Source organism: Cotesia typhae, unplaced genomic scaffold (assembly GCF_013202065.1).
Source record: "Cotesia typhae breed Kobodo isofemale line unplaced genomic scaffold, CoteBio_Ctyphae contig_11, whole genome shotgun sequence".
NCBI classification, from domain to species: Eukaryota; Metazoa; Arthropoda; class Insecta; order Hymenoptera; family Braconidae; genus Cotesia; species Cotesia typhae.
The window spans coordinates 542,952-565,215 of NW_027423711.1; the positions used below are offsets into that span (position 1 = coordinate 542,952).

At 27.8% G+C, this 22,264-nt stretch overlaps 1 protein-coding gene across 4 annotated transcripts in view; it reads right to left on the minus strand.

Moving 5' to 3' along the window:
• Hr3 (nuclear hormone receptor 3 ROR-beta) overlaps positions 1 to 22,264 on the minus strand; it is a 104,279-nt gene that overhangs the window by 47,480 nt on the left and 34,535 nt on the right. Inside the window, exons 1-2 of one of the 4 annotated variants that reach the window (XM_074238988.1) lie at positions 5,606 to 6,647; positions 2,142 to 2,556 (exon numbers count right to left, since the gene is read on the minus strand). The exons of the other annotated variants lie outside the window; for them this stretch is intronic. Of the exons in view, the coding sequence (XP_074095089.1) occupies positions 2,142 to 2,265 (124 nt within the window). The 5' untranslated portion in view covers positions 2,266 to 2,556; positions 5,606 to 6,647. Of the gene's footprint in view, positions 1 to 2,141; positions 2,557 to 5,605; positions 6,648 to 22,264 lie in introns of those variants that run through there. 4 annotated transcript variants of the gene reach the window in all.

Sequence of the window (22,264 nt, forward strand, 5' to 3'; positions counted from 1 at the left end):
ATTAAAGTACATTCAAACCTATTTTAAAAATTACAGTTTGAACTGTGAACTTTACTCTATTTTATACGAAGAACCTGTTCTTATGGTAGAAATTGTAATAGCTTCATTGCTACTTCTTTCATGTGGTTAGAAGATTTGTTAAAAATAGACTGACAATTATTATCTTGAAAAATTTATTGATAATGTTTCTTACAATCCCGATTTATATTTTTTAAGATTGTATGATAAAAAATGGACATAGAAAATGATGTAATATATTTAAAGGGCTGACGAGGAACATAGCTTGGGGGTTGCCAAAATGATGACATTCGAAAGTAGCTGATTTGCAGAAGCTAGGGAAGAGCATTACGACTTTTCCATACTGTAAGAACTCACGAACGGAAGTCGGCTTAAATATGTATAGTGTGATGATGAAATAACTTGTTACTAGGCAGGGAAGAAAAAAATATATATATAAATGCAGTGATAAAAATTTTTCCATCGAAGATTGTAACAGCCTAAGGATAAATATTAAAATTCTAAGAATTAAAAAATTATCATATCATCGTTACCATTTCAAATGAATCTAATTATTATGTTCCTGATTATTTATATCAAATTGTTGTACAGAATAAACCTTCGAAAAAATAATTTTAATGTTGACAAATTACTTGGAATATTTTAATAAACAGTATCAAACAAAATTGAAGAAATTAATAACGATATTAACAAAGCGAGAATATAAATCGTTACCAAGAAATAATTAAAAATAGTTTTTTTTTGTTCAAAGATAAAAAAAAAAATACTAGTGTATAATAAATTTTGTTATCGATACATATGTGTAGTTAATCACTCTTTATTAATTGACTCAAATGTATATCATTCATTAATGCCTGAGGTACTATGTCGTCATTAACAACAAAAACAAATGTTTTGAAATAGTCGTTTTTCTGAGCAATAAAATTATTTTAAAAGATTGTTGATATAATTTACATCATCGCGATATAAAAATTTTCAAATCAACACGTGAACAATTATCTTAAATAATTTATTCTCTTGATTTCCAAATTCTTGGATAAAAATCTATGTATCTCTAATTCATAATTACTGTCATGTTATCTTAAATTAATGCAATCAAATTCTTGAATAAAAAACATTATTTTTTCAAAATAACGTTATTTTCTTTTAAGAATTTTATAATTTGGATTTGAAGTACAAAATCTTATCGGCTTACGTTAAAAAAAAAAAATTAAATTAACATTCAAGAAAATGAAAATTTTGCCTCAACACTTTCCGAAAAATATTCAAGACTTTTCTGATGATAAAGAAAATAACAGAACTCGATAAATTTTTGGTTTTAGTGAAAAAATAAAAACATATATGTATTATTTTAATTCAAATCAATCGAGTAGTTAGTTGGCAGGCTAATTTTTCGAGCAAAAAAGTTGAATTTTTTTTTTTAAAGTGGTAATATGAAGAAAGCATTTTTCTTGAGTTTAATCATTTTTGTTATGATAGATATCAAAGTTGGATAAACAAAATTTAATTCACCGTTATCAGCATGATTCGCTGAAATTTTTCTATTGTATATTTAATGACAATTGAAAAACATAACTTGATTTCTAGGAGTAAGCTGTACAAAATTTAATTTTTCGATCGATACAATTTAATCTCATATAATAGGTAGCATTCTACTTAGACGGTTTTTATCAAAAAACCAATAATTAACTTGTCAGTTCTGTTGTCCAACTAAAATATCATTTTTAATAGCCAGCAAGATTTTCAAAAGGACGATCAATGTACGATATTGAAGGATCACTGTATCTGTGTACTTTTTTTTATAATCATAGTTATATGTATGTATATGTATATATACATTGAAAACTTTTTTTTTAGTGAAAGTATACGAAAGAGTTCATTGGTATCTTAAATTTAGCCTGTGGGACCGGTTTGTAATCGATGTTCATTTCGAAACCGTGTATATAAAGTTAAAAAAATATTATCCAGACGAAAAAAAAAATTAAATTTATTATTTTTTATTTTATTCTACAATACTCAAGCCAATATGCAACAACTATTTATTGAAAAAGTTTTAATTAAATTTTAAATTCAGCGGGTTTTTGCACTGAAAATTTAATAATTTCTAATAATAGGATGATTACCTTTTATGCTGCCTGACGACGTATGAGGTGTTTGAGGTGTATGAGATGTAAGGGGTTGCGGCGAACCTGAGGAAGTCGCGGAGTGTTCCAATTTGGAACTCACCGCGCTCCACATTTCGAACATGTTGAACGCCGTGGTGACCGTGCTTGTCCTCGTACTCCAAACTAAATTTCACGCGCGGGCACATATACGTATGTGTGATGTATATGTCGATAAATCACTTTTATTTTCTATTTTATTTATTTATTATCTATATATTAATTTATAATAATATGTCACATGTCACGACAGCGGTGATCCTGCACCGCGATATCAATCACTTTTTTTGCGTATTATATTTACAACGAATAATATTGCGTTATTTCGATTTGTACTCACTTTTGCTCGAAGATTAACTGTATCATTATCATCATCCTGAAATTATTCAATTAAAATACATTTTAATGTAATTTTTTTTTTTTTGATTTTTAATTGTTTCTCATTTATTATTGAAATCAATTTTAAAATCAGACAACAATGGTCTGTGAGTAAATAAAAGTTTATTTATAAATGAATATAGGCATTCACGCGTCACTAACCATGAGTATATACAATTTTATTATTTTTTTTCTCTAAAACTTTTAAAAATAGTTGGTAACTTTTGTAAAAGTAGGATAACTACCCTCGGGCAAGTAACGCAGCGCCTTCAACTATATGTGTCACACGGTGGGTATAATTCATTTGTTTCATATCTGTTGATAGCTTTAGGGCTTATGTGTATGTTAAAAGTTGTTTTATTAATTTTCATAAATTTATAGTTGAGAAATTGTTAATTTATAGCTTACACTTTTCAATTTGAATAGAAAAAAAAATTTACTTTCCGTCCGGTGGGTTTTGCCAAATCTCAAAAGCAAAATTTTCAAATAAATATATTTTTTTTAATAACTTTAAAAATGATATATAACTTTAAAAATTTAATTAGCTCTTAACCCTAAAAAATAAGGTCGATTGTCGCAAACCGCATCGAAATCAGTAAATCTATTCGAGGGATATCGTGGTCAAAACATTCAGGAGATATCGCAATTCAAAATTTTCAAAAAAGTGTACTTTCGACGCAACTATTAGATTTTTGAGCTCAAAAATACATAAAAGTTGTATTTTTGAACTCGAAAAACTCAAAATTTTATTATAAGAAATTTTTCGAGCATTATGAACTCCAGGGGTGATCTGCAGGGTCAAGCCTTTTTCAGATTTTTTTGTAAGTATTCAGCCGAGTTTTCCTTTAAAATTTATTGAGAGTCCGCGAAAGTTGAAAAGCTCTAGGAATCAGAGTATAATATAAGTACACTTGGATATCGAGCGAATATAAACTCACGCGCGACCACTAAGTAACTCTACCTCCCCTTAGTTCACCTACTTGTGTTAGTCTTCTATACTGTATACTACGGATCCTCTTCAGGGCGTAACTCCCACTGAGCTGATTGTCGGGTACAACTAACTATACCGAGACGTACACGTGCACTAGCGTCTGCACTCAAATACAATACGGTACGTGCATTTATGGTTGAGTTTGTGATTCTATATAGTCTTAGATTAGTGTCTACTATATAGGCATCTGGCACGGGAATCTACTTCTCATCTAACCCACCATTTGAATGTATATCTTTATCCACAATTACTATCTACAATATACTCATATATATCCTTGCTTTACAGTTAATCAGTTATTGTCATCACTTTTAATCATTAATCAAGTAGTCAAAATTAAAATTGGTCAGACATTGCAAAAAGTTAAGCTTAAATGTTATAACAATATTAATATTAATATCAGTAAAAATAATAATAATTATTATTATTATTGTTATTAATATTATTATTGACAAGGTAGAGATAATTTGTAAGTGTATGTTGATTTATTAAAGTAAGTAATCGGAGTAGAGATTCGCGATTTGAGTCCCTTAGATAATATCAGTTAACCGCAGTAAACCGCAGAGGGACAAGAAATGGAGCAGGAGCGGCAGTAATGTTGGTTGTGGCACGCTTCATAGAAAGTGAAACCAACGCGCGAATCCAGGACGAGTCGGGAGTGGTGTTCTAGTAGTACAGAGTATAGAGGCTCTGCCGGACTTCTATTCACTCTTATTCTCTTTCTCACTTTACTCCCAACCACGTGGGCTATCGGGACCTTTAAAGCTCGATCCTAGGCGCTCGCGCGACCCACTTTGATCTAATGCAATGTTATGTCTTTTATAGAGTATACTCATTCAATTACTACTGTAAATTTTCGCTACTCAGACGCTTGATACGTTACACTATTATTTTTTCACTCCATTGAAAGAAAAAAAAAAAAAGATTGAATAGCAGTAGATGATTAATTTTTTCGTTATTTTTAAAACTTTTTTTTACATTTTAGAATGTATAATTTTATTCAAATAGAAACGGCTGGTGCTCTAAGTGTCGGGAGAAAGAAAATAAATCCGTTTTAAAATAATTTTTATTTTGAGATATTCATTAAAAAAAAGGTCGCGAGGCGCGGAAGCGTTGCATCGCTTAGCGCATCGCAGGGACTCTATTCGTCGTATGAATTATTTTCGCCGCGGGGGCATCGCATCTTATTTAGGTCGTGTACACGTAGCCTATACTCTATACTAGCTCTATATGTATAGTAATAGTAGATTTAACGAGGCGGCCACCGACGCCACGGAAGTATATAGACCCGGCTTCGCGACGTTGTACTTACTCTAGTCGGCTACAGCCAAGTATCTGTTTTCTTTTTTCATCATATATACGGTATTATATTTCTTTTAGTCCCGACTTTTCGCGAATATCAAAGACTCGAGCATAATTGATTTCACAAAAATATTTTTTTATTCATAATCATCATAACTATCAATTTTTGAGTAATGCAGCTTACGTAGGTTTACAAATATAAAACGCGTGTGCGTGTTGAGAGTAAATTACTTAATAATATCCATAACTAGGTAGTGCAAAACAAAAAAAAAACGAGAGAAAGCCATGGGAAGAAAAATAATGATCATGATCACAATGATGAAATTAGTATCAAGATAACTAGTTTGAGAAACAATTAAAAATCAATAAATTAATGAAACAAATTTTGATAATTATTTGGAAGTAGAGTCCACAATATTTCAATTATATTCAATTTGCTTTAACAATCATATTTTTTTTAAGTTTGTAAAATACAAAATAATTGAAAAAAAAAGTTTCTCAAATATTTCAATTTTTGAAAAAATTATAAAAAAAAATCGAAATTTTCAGATTTTTTTTATGCGTAGAATGTAACAAACAATTTAGAAATCGGTAGGCAGATTTAAATAACAATTTTCGGTCGAAATAAAATGTTTGTGAAATTAAATGCTCCAAAACTAATTTATGTATAAAAATGTCTATTTTTGCAAAAAAAAAAAAATAGAGTGGACTACACTTTCTAATAATTACTGAATTTTAAAACTTTTCAACCCACCAATTTAACAGACACTTAAATATTAAAATAACTCGCTAGAGATATACAATGAAACACAAGTAATAATAAACCAAATTACAATTAAAAATCACTTGTTTTTAAAATTAGTAGAACACACTTAAATCACAGATAAATCCCGTTGAAAATGATCGTTGATATAAAACTCGACGATTACTCTTTTACTATCACTTTTGTCGACTCCCAAGTATCATTTAAATCACTAACAATGATAATAATAATATAATTACAATTATTTAATCAACAATATATCAATATATTCACTCCATTTTATTGATGGTAATCAATAAAACTAATAATATTAAGCCATGTTTCCTTCACAGCCTTTGTTTATTTAAATTAAATTTAATTTATATCAATAAATATATAAACATATAGATATATGTAACAAATGGTCTAAATTTTAAATCACTATTTTATGCAATAAGAACACAAGATATCTCACAGACACTTAAATTAATATATTTATTTATTTATTTATTTATTTATTTATAAATTCACTAGTATCAGGTACTACTAATAATCGAATCAAATATCGAATAAATGGTATAAACGCACGAGTATGTACTGTTCGTAACTCCCGCTCACTGGCGTCTGTTCACCGCACGTTATTTGTTTGTTATCTCCTCAATATAATAGATGCGCGCGCGCAATTGTACTCTGTCCCCTAACTAATATAACTATATTTCTCTTTCTTTTCTACATACTTATTTCCCTCACTCTAAATTAATAGACATATAATAATGTTAAAAGTTATTGCTTTTTTTTAAAGTTCCAGCGGTATACTATTCTCTACGATAAACACACTGAACGTTTTTAAAATAAAATTTCCACCCTTAGTGATGATTAAAGAGTTAAAAGGGTAAAAAGGTGTTTGGTACCAGGAAGTGCGTTTTGGAGAACTCTATTTGCCGGTAAGTAACAAGTATGTATAATGTATCGTATCGTGATGTTATGTTACTTACTACTGACGATACGACAGTAAAGATAGAAACTGCCAGTTGGCTTTAGAGTTTAGGTCGGGTGTACACGATTCTTACACGACCGTAGCTGATGGTTGACTGGTGCGGCGCAAGACCAGACAGCCCCACCATTATGTTCTCCTCAAGCGTTAGTATGAAAAAAAACGAATGAGAGTGAACAAGTGAAAGAGAGATAGACGTGAGTTATTGTACTAGGGGGTGGGAGGATAAAGAGGTAGGGAAAACGGAGAAAGGGGAAAAAAAAGAGAGAGAAGGAATTAAATGGCTTAGAGGGTAGCCAGAAGGGTGAAGTGATGAGTTGAAGACTAGAGAAGACATGATGATGCTGCTGAGGAAAAAAGAAGGATTGAGAGGATCACTGTTGGGGTAGGTTCTGCTTGTTTTATACTTGCTCTATGCTATATACCTTTTTTCAACCCTCGTCGTTCAATAAAGAGAAGCGAAGGGAGCTTTAGATAATGTTTTCTTCAGGGGAAAACCACCACCAGCTTCTAACGGAGCAACGAGAAAGATTACTTGAATGGAATTCTCATGTGGAAGATGACAAAAGGGAGAGCTTAATATTATTCGGACAATTTATAGATATAGATGGATTGCAACCTATAGATAGTGATAGGGTGATATAATGGTTCATTCATTACTTCGTCGGTAAATTTATGCTGGTGAAAATTTCTTGTAGCAGTAATAAAGTAATCTAGAGAGGATTTGTCAATATATTTAAGTTGAAAATGATTAAGTTTTTATTGTAGTTTGATATTGTTATTAATAAGTACGTAATTAAATTTTATTTAAATGAACTTTGTATGTCATTTGCCGTGAAAATTTTTGAATTTTTAATTTTGAAAAAATGACAAATATCGTTAAGAAAAATTATGAAAAATTGGAATTGTAACAATATATTTCATTTATTTAATTTTATAATAAAATATTGAATTTAAGTTTTATCAAGATTTTTATTCCAAATATTCAAAAAATTGAAATTTTATGTTTAAAACCAAACACAAATTTGTTACATTGGTTTTTCTTTGTTAGAAAACTATCTAATTTAATGATAAATATCTCAGAAGGAAATTATCTGTGAATATAATGTATTGTTTCTTCAAAGTATATGTTTAAAAAAATTTGTAAAAATGACAATATTTTTATTCACAATCTTGATACTTCGAAAAGCTGCAGTACTATGTCAAATTTAAATGATTCTGGTTTCATTCTTATCACATTTTTTTGTTTTATTTATCTAGTATTGGATCTCTTTTAATAAATTATTAGGCTATAACTAAAAAAAATAATAATGCACTTTAATTAAATATTTATAATTGATCAATGAAAAAATTTGAATCAGTACATTTTTTATTTTTAGACATGCGCTTTTAGTAAAGTAAACTTTTTATTGACGTTAATTTCTACGTAAATTATAGTAAATTTGTCGCTATAAAAGATTTGGGATTATATAATGGTGGTGAAATGAAAAATTTGGTAACTGCTCGAAATTTTTGAAACATTTGTAAATTTTAGATAAAATAACACAATAATTAAAATTTTAAATGTAATAACTTTTGAGATAAAAAGTTTAGCCGCAAAAAAATTTTATCCGTTTTTTGGTTGTATCTATAAAATAAATTAGGACTAAACAATTTTTTTTCTTAATTTGCATAAATAATTTTTTTAATTTTTTATACATGCGTAATAATTTTTTTGTTCAAAAAATTATTGAATGTCTGTTAATTTCAGTTTAATAATTAAATTTTGTCGAATAAATTCTTTTTGATCAAAAACATGAGGGAGTAAGGTTAAATCCTTTTATTAAACTCGAATTAAAAATTATTTTATAACAAGTGATTTTATTTAGCACCTAATGTGTTTAATCAAAGCAGAAAAAAAGTTTACTGTTGCATGTTTAATAAAGATTAAAAATGATAATAATAAAAATGTCTCAAGAGCGAAGATATGAAATGAAGTAGTGAAATATTTGGAGTATGCATATCTCGAAGATATGATGGTTATTGCTCAATGGATCGATAGGTGGTGGATGGTGGAGTGAAATATGTAGGTAGTTGGTAAGACGATGGTATATGATAGTAGTAGGCAGTAGGCAGTAGGTAGTAGGGCTTGTAGGGCATACCGAGTAGCGATGAAGGGGATGCATTGAAGCAAGCCTTGAGGATGCTACCTGCTTAGAATAAAGAGTCCCTATTTAACAATGCCTAGTCAATTCGTGCTTGTCGACAAGGAGCCATAGTCCCGTCGACAACTTGACAATACTGCTCTGCTTTACTACGGTACCAAGATATGTATGTATGTATGTATATATAGTTTTAAGTAAGGAAAAGATAAAAAAAAAAAGATCGGGGGTGGAAAATAAAGCATATGGATGAATTTGAGAACTCAGTATAGTTCTATATAAAATAGAAATATAAAGAAACTTAGCGGTAAAATAGCAGTCACTGGATATCTACGAAACCGTTAGGTATATCTTATATATTTTTTAACAATTCGCGATTAAACGGATCGAATTTTGGGATCGAGATCGTGGGATAAAATATTTCATAATATTTTTTGTAATGTTTCTATTGAAATATAAAAATTATTTTATCGAGGAAGTGCCACCTTGAAATGATATTGTCGTCATCAAAGAAGGTGGAATGAACTTTTTATCTGTAAAATATTAAACATCTGGTTGTAGATGCTTTTGTAAATAAATAAAAAGGGTTTTTTTTCCCTTATTAATTCACATGTTCTATTTCTGTTGAATAAATTTATTGTTAAACTTTTTACAGTTACGGTTTAGAAGAGCGAAATAGATCGATATATTTGATTTTTACGTGTATGTTTCTGTTTATTTTTTATTTAAAATATAAATAATATAATTGGTTGTATTTATACAGAACGTGGTAATGTAGTATAACATTGATTATTGTATTTAATGGAAAATTATGGTCTGATCAAGTATTTTCAATTACCTGTATATGTAGTAAGAAATCAATATTCTTGGTATCGTTTCAATCGAAGCTTTAAAAAAAACGGTAATGCACAAAAATGGTATTACATATTTATTATTCCAAGAATTTGTATTATTACAGTGTAGATGTTCTTCACTCAACTCTTTTCACAGTAGTTTTCGACAGATTACAGTTATCTAAGGCAAGTTCCTAATGTTCCTGTCAACGACCTGGACTGGCTTTTATGCTTACAATCCCATTTTCATTCAATAGAGGATGAACACGTGTACTGATTGTCAAATCAAAGTACATAAAAAATTTAGTGAATGCCAAAAAAAGTTAAATATTGATTTACTTTTTTTTTTTTTCCAAATAACAAATCGATTAAATTTTTTTTTTAAATAATTATTACCAGTGTTAAGTATCAACAAATATTTTTTGAAAAGAAAAGTTGTGAAAGAATTCTTAAGAGTCAAAGTATGTATCAAATTTTCGTTTAATTATTTACTCAAGAATAACGAAAATTAAAAAAAAATATTTTTCTAAAATTAAAACAACTAATTGATTATTTGACTTCGTTTTCATAAATTGAAAAAAAATTTTGAATATTGAAACTCTAATTAATATTTAAGTAGATATTAACCATCGTAGTTGGAGTGATTGATTAACAGAAAAATAACTGGAGAATGAAAGGCTTTTCTACTTTAGTAAAATTAGACAATCATCTGATTTTTTTTTCCTTTTATCTAGGACAACCCATCGTATTTACGTATGAATGTACACCCACACACACATTCACACAAAATTTAGTACTCAACGAATGTGACACCGCACGTTTTGACAAGTAAAGGCGTCACGACGCTTATCATGAACCTGATTGTCTGCCAGTTTTCGGTTGTGGCCCAGGGTCATTAACCTCATGGCTTGAGTACACTATGGATTTACAGTTATACGTTAGTCGTCGCTATATATTTACTATGTATATATACTTATGTGTATTGTATAAATTTGTAGTAAGACACTTATCTTAGTATCACAATATATGTATAATACTGAAACTACGAGATGACTTTTTTTAGTTGTTTGAATTACGTATACATTTGTTCCCGACCTTTATGTTATGACTCATCAGTTTAATTTTTACACTTTTATTGAAACTGGTGCCTAAAAAATTTAAATCGGAGTTTTATTAATTTAAATATTATCCATTCATCAGCTTAAAAAAAAATTTATGAAAATATTATAATTTTAATTTTTTAAATGTACGAGTTTTCAAAATAAATAAAAAATAGTTATGAGAATTATAGTTGTAAATATTTCACAGCATCATCATTTTCTTAGAATAAATCTCAATAGTGTAGAAAGTTAGGTGGCCTTCAAGGTCGAAATTCTTAAATGGAATTTACAGTTCGTCTGATTTTATGAAAACAAATTTACGAGTTGAAATCGTTGACCGTATGGTCTAGTCGTTGCTATACATCTATTATTAACTAATACACCTCACTGGGAAAAATAAAAAAAAATTTTCCTCGATTATGAGACCCAAAACGTCTGGTAAAAAATTTTGCGTTTTTATATACATCTATTTTTATCACTCTTCTTCCTATTTTGTATTTTTCATAATTTTAGATAATTTTTTTTATAAGTTAAAATAACAATTTTCTTCATTAAACTTTTCTTTAGGAATATAAAATACTCATTACTCAATTTAACTCAAGTTTTCAATGTGTCAATGTCAATCATCTGAAATTAAGAAAAAAAAAAAAAAAAGATAAGAAACGAGGAAATGATAACGAGAAAGGAAGAGAAATAGGTTTATTGACCTTTTAGGTTTTTAGAAATTAAATTTAGAGAAATGATATTTTTTAAGAAAATTGCTAATAAATTAAATAACGTAATTTTTTCATCGAAATTTAATTTTCTAAAATTTTACTCTGTTTTCTATATATGTGGAATATATATTTAAAGTTGTGAGAGCTAAGACAATCAGTAGCACAACATAGTTATTATCTTATACGTCGTGTGTTATGAAGTTACGAGATCGAGAAATGTTAGTTGAGAATAACAATAGACAAAGAGAAAGAGAAAAAAAGAGAAAAAGAGAGTAAAGAAAGGGTAATATCTGAAACAAAGAATTTTTGCTGATGAACGTCATGTTATACGCGACATATGGTCATTCACCCGCAAGCAAAGGATAGATGTAAATCGACTGCTCACAACTCAAGTCATTCTCCGGGAGTAAAACGTCACCCGAACGTGCAGTATGCAGTGGAGGTCAACGTACCAATAAAATTTCCGATTGTTTATTCGATTACTATTTAGTTGAAGAAAAAAAAACCTCATTTAAATCATTTCATTGGCTTTTATTTTTTACATAACTCAACACCGAAAAGCATTTAACAACCATTGTTCACACTCATCAAGTTTTATTTTGAAATGTTATAACATTTTTAACATACAGTTTAAGTTTATCGACTATTGTTGGATTATGAGTTGAATTAAAAAAATTTATTTAAAAATATTAAACCCTAGTTTCATAAATTGAGATTCTGTGACCGCTAATTTTTAAATAAGTACATTTATTATCAGTTCATTAGTAATGTTCTAAAGCGAACTATTGTTTAGTAATTTGGAGTCAAATCTTATTCTGTTGAATTTTTTTGAGTAACTAAATAAAAGAACTTGAAATAAGATGAGATTTATTTATTATAGTGTTTTTTCTCATTATTTTTTATGCTATATAAGTGACCTTTTTATACTTAAAAATACTATTCGACAAACAAAATGGAAGTAGTTTTCCTATTATTACTTTTTGTACGTATATTCTAGTTATTTTAGAGCAGAATAATGAAAACTTTAATTTCTTCGTGTATCTCTTTTTACATATCTTCCAAATAACTTGTTTTTTATTACAACAGGTAAAAATTCTTGTAAGAATGTATGTCTTTTTAAAAATTGATTTCGTTTTTCGATAAAAAATTAAGAAATTTTTTGTTGCTTCAAAATTTTAAATGTTCAACTATTTGGAATGAAATATCCTATATAGCCCAAGAAAGTTAACTTTTAATCAAATCAATTGATTAGCAGTCCGAATTTTTTGACATAGGTTACTTTGAAGTATTTAAGAACGATACATAGAGCTAATTTTTTTTCTACACCCAAGACAGAATAAAAAAAAAATGTTTTTCTAAGATTTTACAAAAATGGTAAGAGCTAGAATGTAAAATATCAAATAGAAGTAGTATGAACTGAAAAATTGATGTATACAAAAAATTTAGCAGATAAACTTTTGAACAATATGATATTTTCAGAATAAAAAGTTGAGAATAACAAAAGTGAGGAAAATACTAAATAGAAATATTTCAGTTGTATATTGTGATTTAACAATGACATTGCTAAACTTGATAATAAATGACGTAATACAATAGGGGTTACTTAATAATGAGTAAAAAGTAAATCCTGATGACGATTTGACTAGATGATTGAATGCTACGCTTAACTAATTCAATTAAACTTCAAAAAAGTTTTTTCTCTGATAGATGTTGAATAATTTGAACGTTAATACCGTAAAAAAATTTTAATGTAAAATATAATAATCTGGTATTAAGACATTGTAACAGGGAAAATCGAATTTCTCGCGGGCACATTTGTCAACCGTTAATTGCCCTTGTGGTGGGTAAGGGTTTTCCCTTACCTTTCAATCGATCTATTGGCTAGTCAACTCGTCTCTGGGTCGTATAGATCAAAAAGTTCTTCACCGCCGTCCCCGGAAAATTATGCGTAGGAAAATGAATAAGGAGGTTCGAGAAGCGTGGACGGAGAGGTTACAAAAACGCCGGCAAGAAGAAATAAAAGGCTTTTTGAGATAGTGAACGGTCAAGTGGACACAAGAGAAGAGGGTTAAATTGTCATATAAACTAAAGAGCATGGAGGAAATTTATTTTTTGACATTCATTACTGAACGGAATTTATTGAGACCACACAGTAACAAATTTTTCGTTATTGTGTTGAGTGTTAAAATTTGTATGTAGAATATTACACTCTAGTGTGTAGAATTTAACATTCTCATGTGTTAATTTAATGATTAAACACACTAGAATATTAAATTCTACACACTAGAGTTTAATATTTTACACTCAAATTTTAACCAACCATCGTTGGAGTCTAACAACATTATACCTCAGGTATTCTACAATAATTTTAGGCCTAAATTAATTACAAAAATTAAGAAGCTGAAATAATTATAGTGCATTTCGTCTGCTGTTAATCGCGACCGTTTTCTGGCGTTCTTATAGGGTAGAAGTACCGTTTGTGGCCACTGTACCATTTATGGCCATTTATTGTTTAAATAAACGATAGAAATGAATTTATATTAATAAACCATTACAAACTCAATTTGTTTTAATATAAATTTTTTAAGACTCAACAAAAATATGGTTATAATATTATAATTTTTTATAAATTAATTCAAATGCTAATTGGCCAAAAACGGTGCTAAGGTGGCCAAAAACGGTACTTCTACCCTATTAGTTGTTTCTCTCACCTGTTAATTTATTTTTTATCATTGTCTCTAGGTCATAGATTAAATTTATTATAGGCTTCATGGCTATAATAAGATATTTTAGTTAAATTTATTACGACTTAATGGATGTAATTGATAAATTTGTATGTTTTTGAATAAGTTTATGCCCTTCTGGCAATATTGTAATTCGAAAATTAATAAATCAAGATAAGACATTATTAAATTAAAATAATAAATTATCGAAACTAAATTTAGGCCTTCTGGCTGAATTTAATTAGTGTGATTTGAAATTTGTGCTGAATAAATGCTGGTTATCAATTTTAATTTAAAGTAAAATAAATTAAGAAAGTATATAGATCCGGTGAGTCTAGTTATTTAGCTAGTAAGGAAAATTTTGATGATTAGAAAATTTAGTATTATAAGTCAACGTCCGGTGAACGATTTTATTGTAGAATTAAGTAAGTCCGGTGGAGGATGTTAGTTTAGAGTTAAGTCGAGTCCGGTGGAATTTTTATTATGGTATTGTATAGAATCCCGTCAAGTTGACGAGATTAATGGAAAATAAAGATTTATCCGGTGGATAAAATTTAGTAAAAAATTATGTATAAATTATTATGTAAAAATTATTTAGTAAAAAAATTATGTTCGGTGGACATTAAGTAAATTAAGTAGATTGAGTGATATTTAGGTTAATAAATTTTCCGGGCAGGTTGCCTGTAGGCTGGTAGAGAGATTCTCAATTAATTAGTCGTTCAAGTTAATTTTAAGAATAGCATTGTGAAAAATAAATTGTCAATGATCGCTCAATCATATAAATTTTGAATAAATAATTTAGTTTATATTAATTGTTCTTAGCAAAGTTTTACTACGGCCTGCCTAAACTTTTCACGACCTTGACTACCTATTTATGTTTCTTCGGTTCCTGGAATACCGGGTCTAAAAATTCAGTGGCGCCCTTTACTCATCAGGAGTCAAAGGGGTGACCAGTGAGCGAGAGCGACCACTCTCGTTTTAACATTTTGATACTGAATTTCTATGAAAATATTTGAGTATATGAAAGTAAAGATCACTTGCAAACGCGACGTTTGTTGTGAAATATTCAACGAAATGTCTGGAAAAATGAAATTATTGAACAAATTATGTGTGTCTAGACGTTCAATATAAATTATAACTAAATTCAGTGCAATATGTATGAAAAATTGTGATAAAAAATTTTAATAATTTCCACAATAATTTATTTAATGTATACTCAACGTTGACAATCAATATTTAAAATATCATAAAAAGGAGTGCATAGATTAATTAAATGTGAATAACGCAAACATAAGAAAGACAGTTATCATTTGTTGGAATAATTAAAATATGTAAACTTAAAATTTACAAGTTGACGGATCAGTTAATGAGTTTGTTATTTAATATTAATCAATTGTATTTAAACATTACTGTAAATTAATTCGGTAATAATAATAATAGCAAAAAGATTATTAAATTACCAATGAAATATCGGTTATCGCGAAAATAATTATGATAATTAAGAAAGTTTAAATATATAAGTATTTATTTATAATAAATGTATAGAATTTAAATTCGCGTCACCAGAATACATACGTAGTGTTCTTTGCTTGCTCATCGTTTAATTACGCAATACCCATCGTGAAAGCTGACACTGCTCTCGGTACAAATATGTATATTTACTCAATATATACATACTCGGTGATACATATATATATATATATATATATATATATATATATATATATATATATATATATATATATATACACAAATTGACTGTTGTACACCCGCATATAATAAGTTCTGATTGTTTTTTTTTTTGTAAATGATATATTTTATCTCATTTTTTATATTCATTCGAAAATTCTACTTTTAATAACCATAATTATAATTAATTTAATTAGTTTTGAAAATATTTTCCAATAACTGATAACAGTAAAAATAAAATTTACATGGCATAAAATTCTTAGTTTTTTTTTTTCGCGATTATAAAATAAAATAATAATGGTTTTACTCTCTTTCTTGATATTATATTCACTTAAACGCATAATTGCTCATACGCTGCACGTGGAAAGTTCCAATGTGCGATATGAACGTACAATGCTTAGTATACTAAGCATAGTATATACTAAACCATACACAGCATGAGGCAATATTATAGGTGAGATGAGAAAAATAAAGTATATAAACATTTATATCCCTTTCGCTTCTGTTATTATCCATCTATCAATATTTTGCTCTCATGCATGATAAAAAAATTATATCATCGCTACTCATGTATTGAAATCCCTAGCGTATTACAAAGGTTGCATTAACATAATCTTTTAATAAATTATAATTTTAGAAATATATATAATGCTTTTTTTAGCTACTGATACAAAAATAACAAGTTTCGAAACTGTAGTGTGCTTGTAAGTATTTTTGAATCTTTATATATCTTTTTCGGTTGAATCAATAAATTCATTGATCTAATGAATCTTACAGTCACCTAAGAATTTTTGACATATCGACTCGACAGAACTTTTCGATAATAATGAAATCTTTCAGTAATAAGTAATATAATTAATCTTGTATTTTTCTAGATTCATTTGAAATGGATTAAAAGATGAAAAATGTGAGATGAGAATCCGAACTAATATTTAAAAGATTTATCCTACACAGTAAAAAATTTTGCTGTGTAATAAAATTTTGTCAATGCGTCAAAAAATTTTGTGTTAAAAATTTTTTTGTTAAATATTTAACACTTTTTTGTTTTGATTTAATACAATAAATGTTAAATTTACACATAAAAGTGTTAAATATTTAACACCAAATTTTTTGACGCAATGACGCAAAATTATTTACTGTGTATGTATTTTGAAAAATGAGTGTCTTTTTTAGCTTGTACAATAAATGATCAAAATTACAATGAATATTACACTCGATGCATTAATAAAAAAAAATTATCTGAATAGTTAAAGTAAAACTTTTCTGGATAGAACTTTCTTATTCAAGAATTTTGAATTATTAATTCAAGAATTGATTTCTTGAACAAAAACGTTGAATATTTTTAAACAAGAGTGAAATTATGAATAAAATATTTTTCTTGAACGAAGTAGTTTCTTTGAGTATGGAAACATATAACTCATTTTGAGATGAAGATCAAAAACAATTTTTTCTCGAGTTTAAGTTGTATCCCTTTGGCTAAATAACAGCCATATCTTTAAAATTTTCTAGACAACGCTGAAAATATTATAAATATTCCATGTCTTTTCTTAGCTTTGACACCCATAAACAGAAAAAATATATATTACTATAAGCAATAACCTGTTCTCCTAAAAATTAGCAGCTCATTTACCTGAATCGTTATTTCAAAGGGTTCAAATTTTAGTTCAGTGAAAAATTCAGGTAGCGCTCATAAGTGATAATGCGTAGAGTGAACCTGAAAAGAACTGGAAGATTGAATTACGAGGGACGAAAAATAATTTACAGCTACCGTCAAGGATTAAAAAAAAGAATCGAAGATAAAAGGAATGAGAAAAATTTTGAGCATTTTTTTTTTCCAATTGTGCATCGTTGTCTGTGCATGAAATAAAGAGCAGTAGTATTGGGTCGATTGGGAATTTTTTTGTGTTGAAATCTATTTTATGTTTTTTTATCCTCTCTATTGATCTCTTATATTTATATAGTTTGGTTGGTTTTGTTCAAATTTTCTATGTGGTGAACCACACAACAATCGTTTCAAAGTTGCGAATGTATTCAAGTGAATAAGAACATGATTCGTTTCATTTGACGTGTTAAATTTACTGCATCGCTATGAGAAAAATTTTTAACAATTTACTGCTAATTTAACTTTTTTCAAACTCCGATGAATTAAAAATAAACTCTTTAATTGTAAATAAGATTTATCACATTTCTATTTGAATAATAAAGTGATTCCTCTCAGTCTTCTATAGATATTATATTTATTACCAATAGAATAATTAAAAAACTTCAAAAATTTCTATTTTTTTTAGAAAATGTTTTGATAAATTTTAAAAAAGAAAAAGATGTGATATTTTCATTTAAAAACTTTTAACTAAAAACTAAAACTGATAATTCTTTTATCGTAACATTAGTGATTTTTAAATCAGATACATTGAACATAAAAAATTATACGGTAGGAATAAATCCAATGTTTTTCTCTCAAGTGATTAAAAAAAAAATAACCTGGGTAAATTGCACGAAAAGTTCAGCTTAAATAATACGTAAAAGTATATAATTATATCCTAAAGTAAAAAAAATTTAGATGGTGTTTTGATAAAATAATTTCAGATAAAGTTGAAAATGAAATCGTCAAAATTATTAATTATAACAAAATAAAGCTCGAAAAAAATCGTTAGAGTTAGTCACACGTGGACACGCGAATCACGACTTTCGGCAAGCGGCCCAGTGGAGAAATCGGAATTAACGAGAAGCAGCTGTCGTGATTTCACCGGATACATGTTTGCTTGGCTGAAAAGAGAACAAATATAAAAAATAACCACCAAAGAATAAAAAAAAAATTAAATAAAAGAAAGGCATTCACGAATCACGTAATATGTAAATCATACCTAAAAGTTATAAAACTAACGAATGCCTTTGCCTTTTTTGTCGTATAACTAAGTAATACACAAATATTACAATCTTCAAATAATGATAATTGATTGACTAATAGTGAAGATTGTTCTTATATTATCTTGTAATTATTTATAAATAAATAAATAAGATTATCTTATAAATAAATAGCTAAAATAAATTATTCAAATTTAATAGTTCATTAGTTTATATTAACCACTTGCGGGTGTGTTTATATAAGATGATTAACGAGAGAATGTTGAGTCGGAGAACAAGATAAAAAAAAAAAGAGGTGACGAAATAATGACTTGGGCAACATTGCTCGGGAAGTTATATACTGTTAAGATAAAAGAGTGACTGAGAGTGCAATGAATCTTTACAACACGAGTATTCGAGCCTTCTACTACAATTGATACTATATTTCCCGTAAAATGTTCTAGTGAATTTGCTATTGATTTTTTTTTAATTCACAGTGATAAGTTGATTAAATACTACGAAATTTTAACTCTAATATACAAACTGTCAAATTGTTATCCAGACAATTTTTTTTACTTTTTTTTTTTAGTTGTATTAATTTCTTTCTTTGAAATTCAAAATAAACGACTAAAGATTTCATGATGAATTTGTTTTAAATATTCAGGACTGTCAGGTATAAAAATAATTTTCCTGCACAGAAAAAAAAATTTCTTAAACCAAGAAAATTGTAAGGAAGACCGAAGTTATATTGGAGCAAGAAGAAATTTTTTCGGCTTAAAAAAATTTAACTTCGTTCAAGAAATTTTAACTCTATTCAAGAAATTTTCAATCTTTCTTAACATTTTCTTGATTTAAGAAAATTTACGCTTTACTCAAGACTTTCTTTCTTTCTGTGTGTCTCCTAATTCTTGGATCAAGATCTTTGCATCTTCAATCGACTACTATTGTGACTGAATGCACAGGTATATCACTTTCAGTCAGTAAAATGAAATTCTCTAACTAAAATTAATAGTCTAATAGTATCTTTGCACTGAGGTGCAGTAAGTTATCGATTAATCTTTAGACCAAAAAAGAAATGAATACATTCATTTTTAACTATCATTAAAAAATCTAAAGTAGAAAAATTAAAATAATAAAAGTAATTTTATTTTGAGCAATTTAAATGTGCTAAATAAGATATACAATAGAATATTTTTATAACTTTTCTTTAATTTTTAATTTTTACTCCATTTTCATCTTGTATTTATATTTAAAAAGCGTGGGCTGCTTTTTAAGATATTTTCATGATGACTTATTTTAATAATATCTGTTAGATAAATATTTAGAACAATTGACACCGAGTCAGGATAATAGGACAAGCTTAATAAATTATTTCAATTTCAACAGTCTTTGACAAGTATGCAAAGTTTTAATTTAATCCGAAGTTTTGCAGTGGTCGAAAATCGAGTTCAAAGACTTCGTTACATACGTAGATAGATAGATACAGGCGAATCTAATAAGAGTTAGTTGAAAAAAAATTTACATCTAAAAGAAAGTTAAATCTTTCAATGATAAATTTTCCGCCCTGTATCTAAAAGTTATAATTTATGCAATTAATTTTATAATTTATTTAAAATAATTAATCAATTAGCACATGATAAAATCTTTCTCTTGTTCTCATTATGGGTCTCTCTATAAAATTGAAATTCAAATCGTCGATTTTTTATGTCCTAATTGAAGAAAGAAATAGAAGGTTTTTTTTTTTTTTTTTTTCCGGGAAGTAGATGTACTGTGCAGTATAAAGCATAATAAGCTCACATTTGATACAATATTTATTTTTTTTTTTTTCATTACTGTTTGTTAAATATCTTTCACATAACTATCAATATTGCAATAATTTTATCTAAAATAATTACTGCTCCACTTAAAATTCTAAAGGATAGTATTTCAAAAATGACAATCTAATTTTAATGAAAAAATTCTAATCATCACATGTTTTCAAATCTTCGTTTCGAAGCTATCGTCATATGTAACTCTACACTTTTGACAATAAAAAAGAAATAAAGTTAATTGATGATTTTTTTGGAATTAATTGAGGAGATAAGAACTGATTACAAACTGATTGCGAATTAGGTGACCTTCACTCGTCTTACTCCTATGAAACATTCATATTGTCACATTTCATATTGTTATTAATATTTACTCAGCCGCTTAAAGAAAGTGCTGTCTTGATCTTACTGCTCTAAATTAAATTAGTCTTAAAAACTGCTATGATTTCCATTCAAGTGGAACTAATTTCTTAATAAAATACATATTTTATTAATTATTATAAATATACATCATCATAAAATTAAGTCGATGGTAATGATTTTTCCAGGTGCTATAATTGCAAAACTTCCAAACATTTGGTGAAACATCAATCAAAATTAATGATTTGCACAGCAATAAGTATTGTGTATTCATGTCAAAATCGGTCTGTCCTAAAAATTTATTTGTTGATTGTTGTGTGTGGAAGTATTACTGTTTTGTTTTACTTAATTTTTAGTACAATAAAAGTGTTATTTGAACATAAAATCCAAGTTTTTGTTAAATTCTAAATAGTACACTGCCCATTAAGGTGTGCTAAAAAATCAACCAATTTTTTTTTTTTCAAAAGTTTTTGAAATTTGGTTAGAAGAGGCAAAAATAAGAATTTTGTCGAATGGTAATTATTTCACAAATATTGACAGGAAAAATTGATAAAATAAACTGATTTTTCAACAGTCCAAATAAAAACAAACTATTTAATTGATACGAGACAGTTGATAAAAATAAATCCAATAAGTATAAGTGAACATTAATTCTATGTGGACATTTAACAAACTGTTCGTGAGTTATCGTTGACGAAAAAAATCGAAAAAAGTGATTTTTTAGAATTACTTTGAAATTTTTGGTCTGATCAATTTGTGTTTAAAGGGAAGTCATAGGATTCAAAATATTCAGTTTGAAAATTGAAAGAATAGAGTTTTATCAAACTTCTAGTAGACTTTTGAGCTCGAAGAGCTCAAGAGCATAGAACAGCTAATTTTTTGAGCTCGAAGAGTTCAAATAACACAAAGCTAATTTTTTTGTGTTGAGATGTAACACCATCTTTATAAAGACGGTTTTTAAAAAAAATTGTGTTGATTTTGCACAATATTTTTTACGATGTGGACTCAACATTCTAATTCATAGTTGTAAAAAATAAAACCCCAACAAGAAATACGTCATTTCTTATACGTCTTTAATTATAGTAATACATTACTATCATTCTTATTAGATTCTGTAATATTATCTAAATTAAATATTTAATCAATCAACTGCCAGTTACTGAGAATAAAAATAAGAATAAACGCCGTAGGGGCTTTAACAACAAGTTCCATCGTCGGCATGTATTGCTCGTGCATGTATTAATTTATATTATGCGTATTTGGTACATATAACTTTATTACAGTGTATCCTAATAGAGGATAACGCAATCTCTGTACAATGTATTATGAATTTCCTCTCGAAAGGTAAAGCAAGAGCTCATGTTTATCCAAGGAAGACAAAGCCCTTGAACAAAACTTTCTGTCGTAATACTTGGATTAGTTTCCTTCGTAAATTCACTACTCTTACAATGTATTTGAATAGA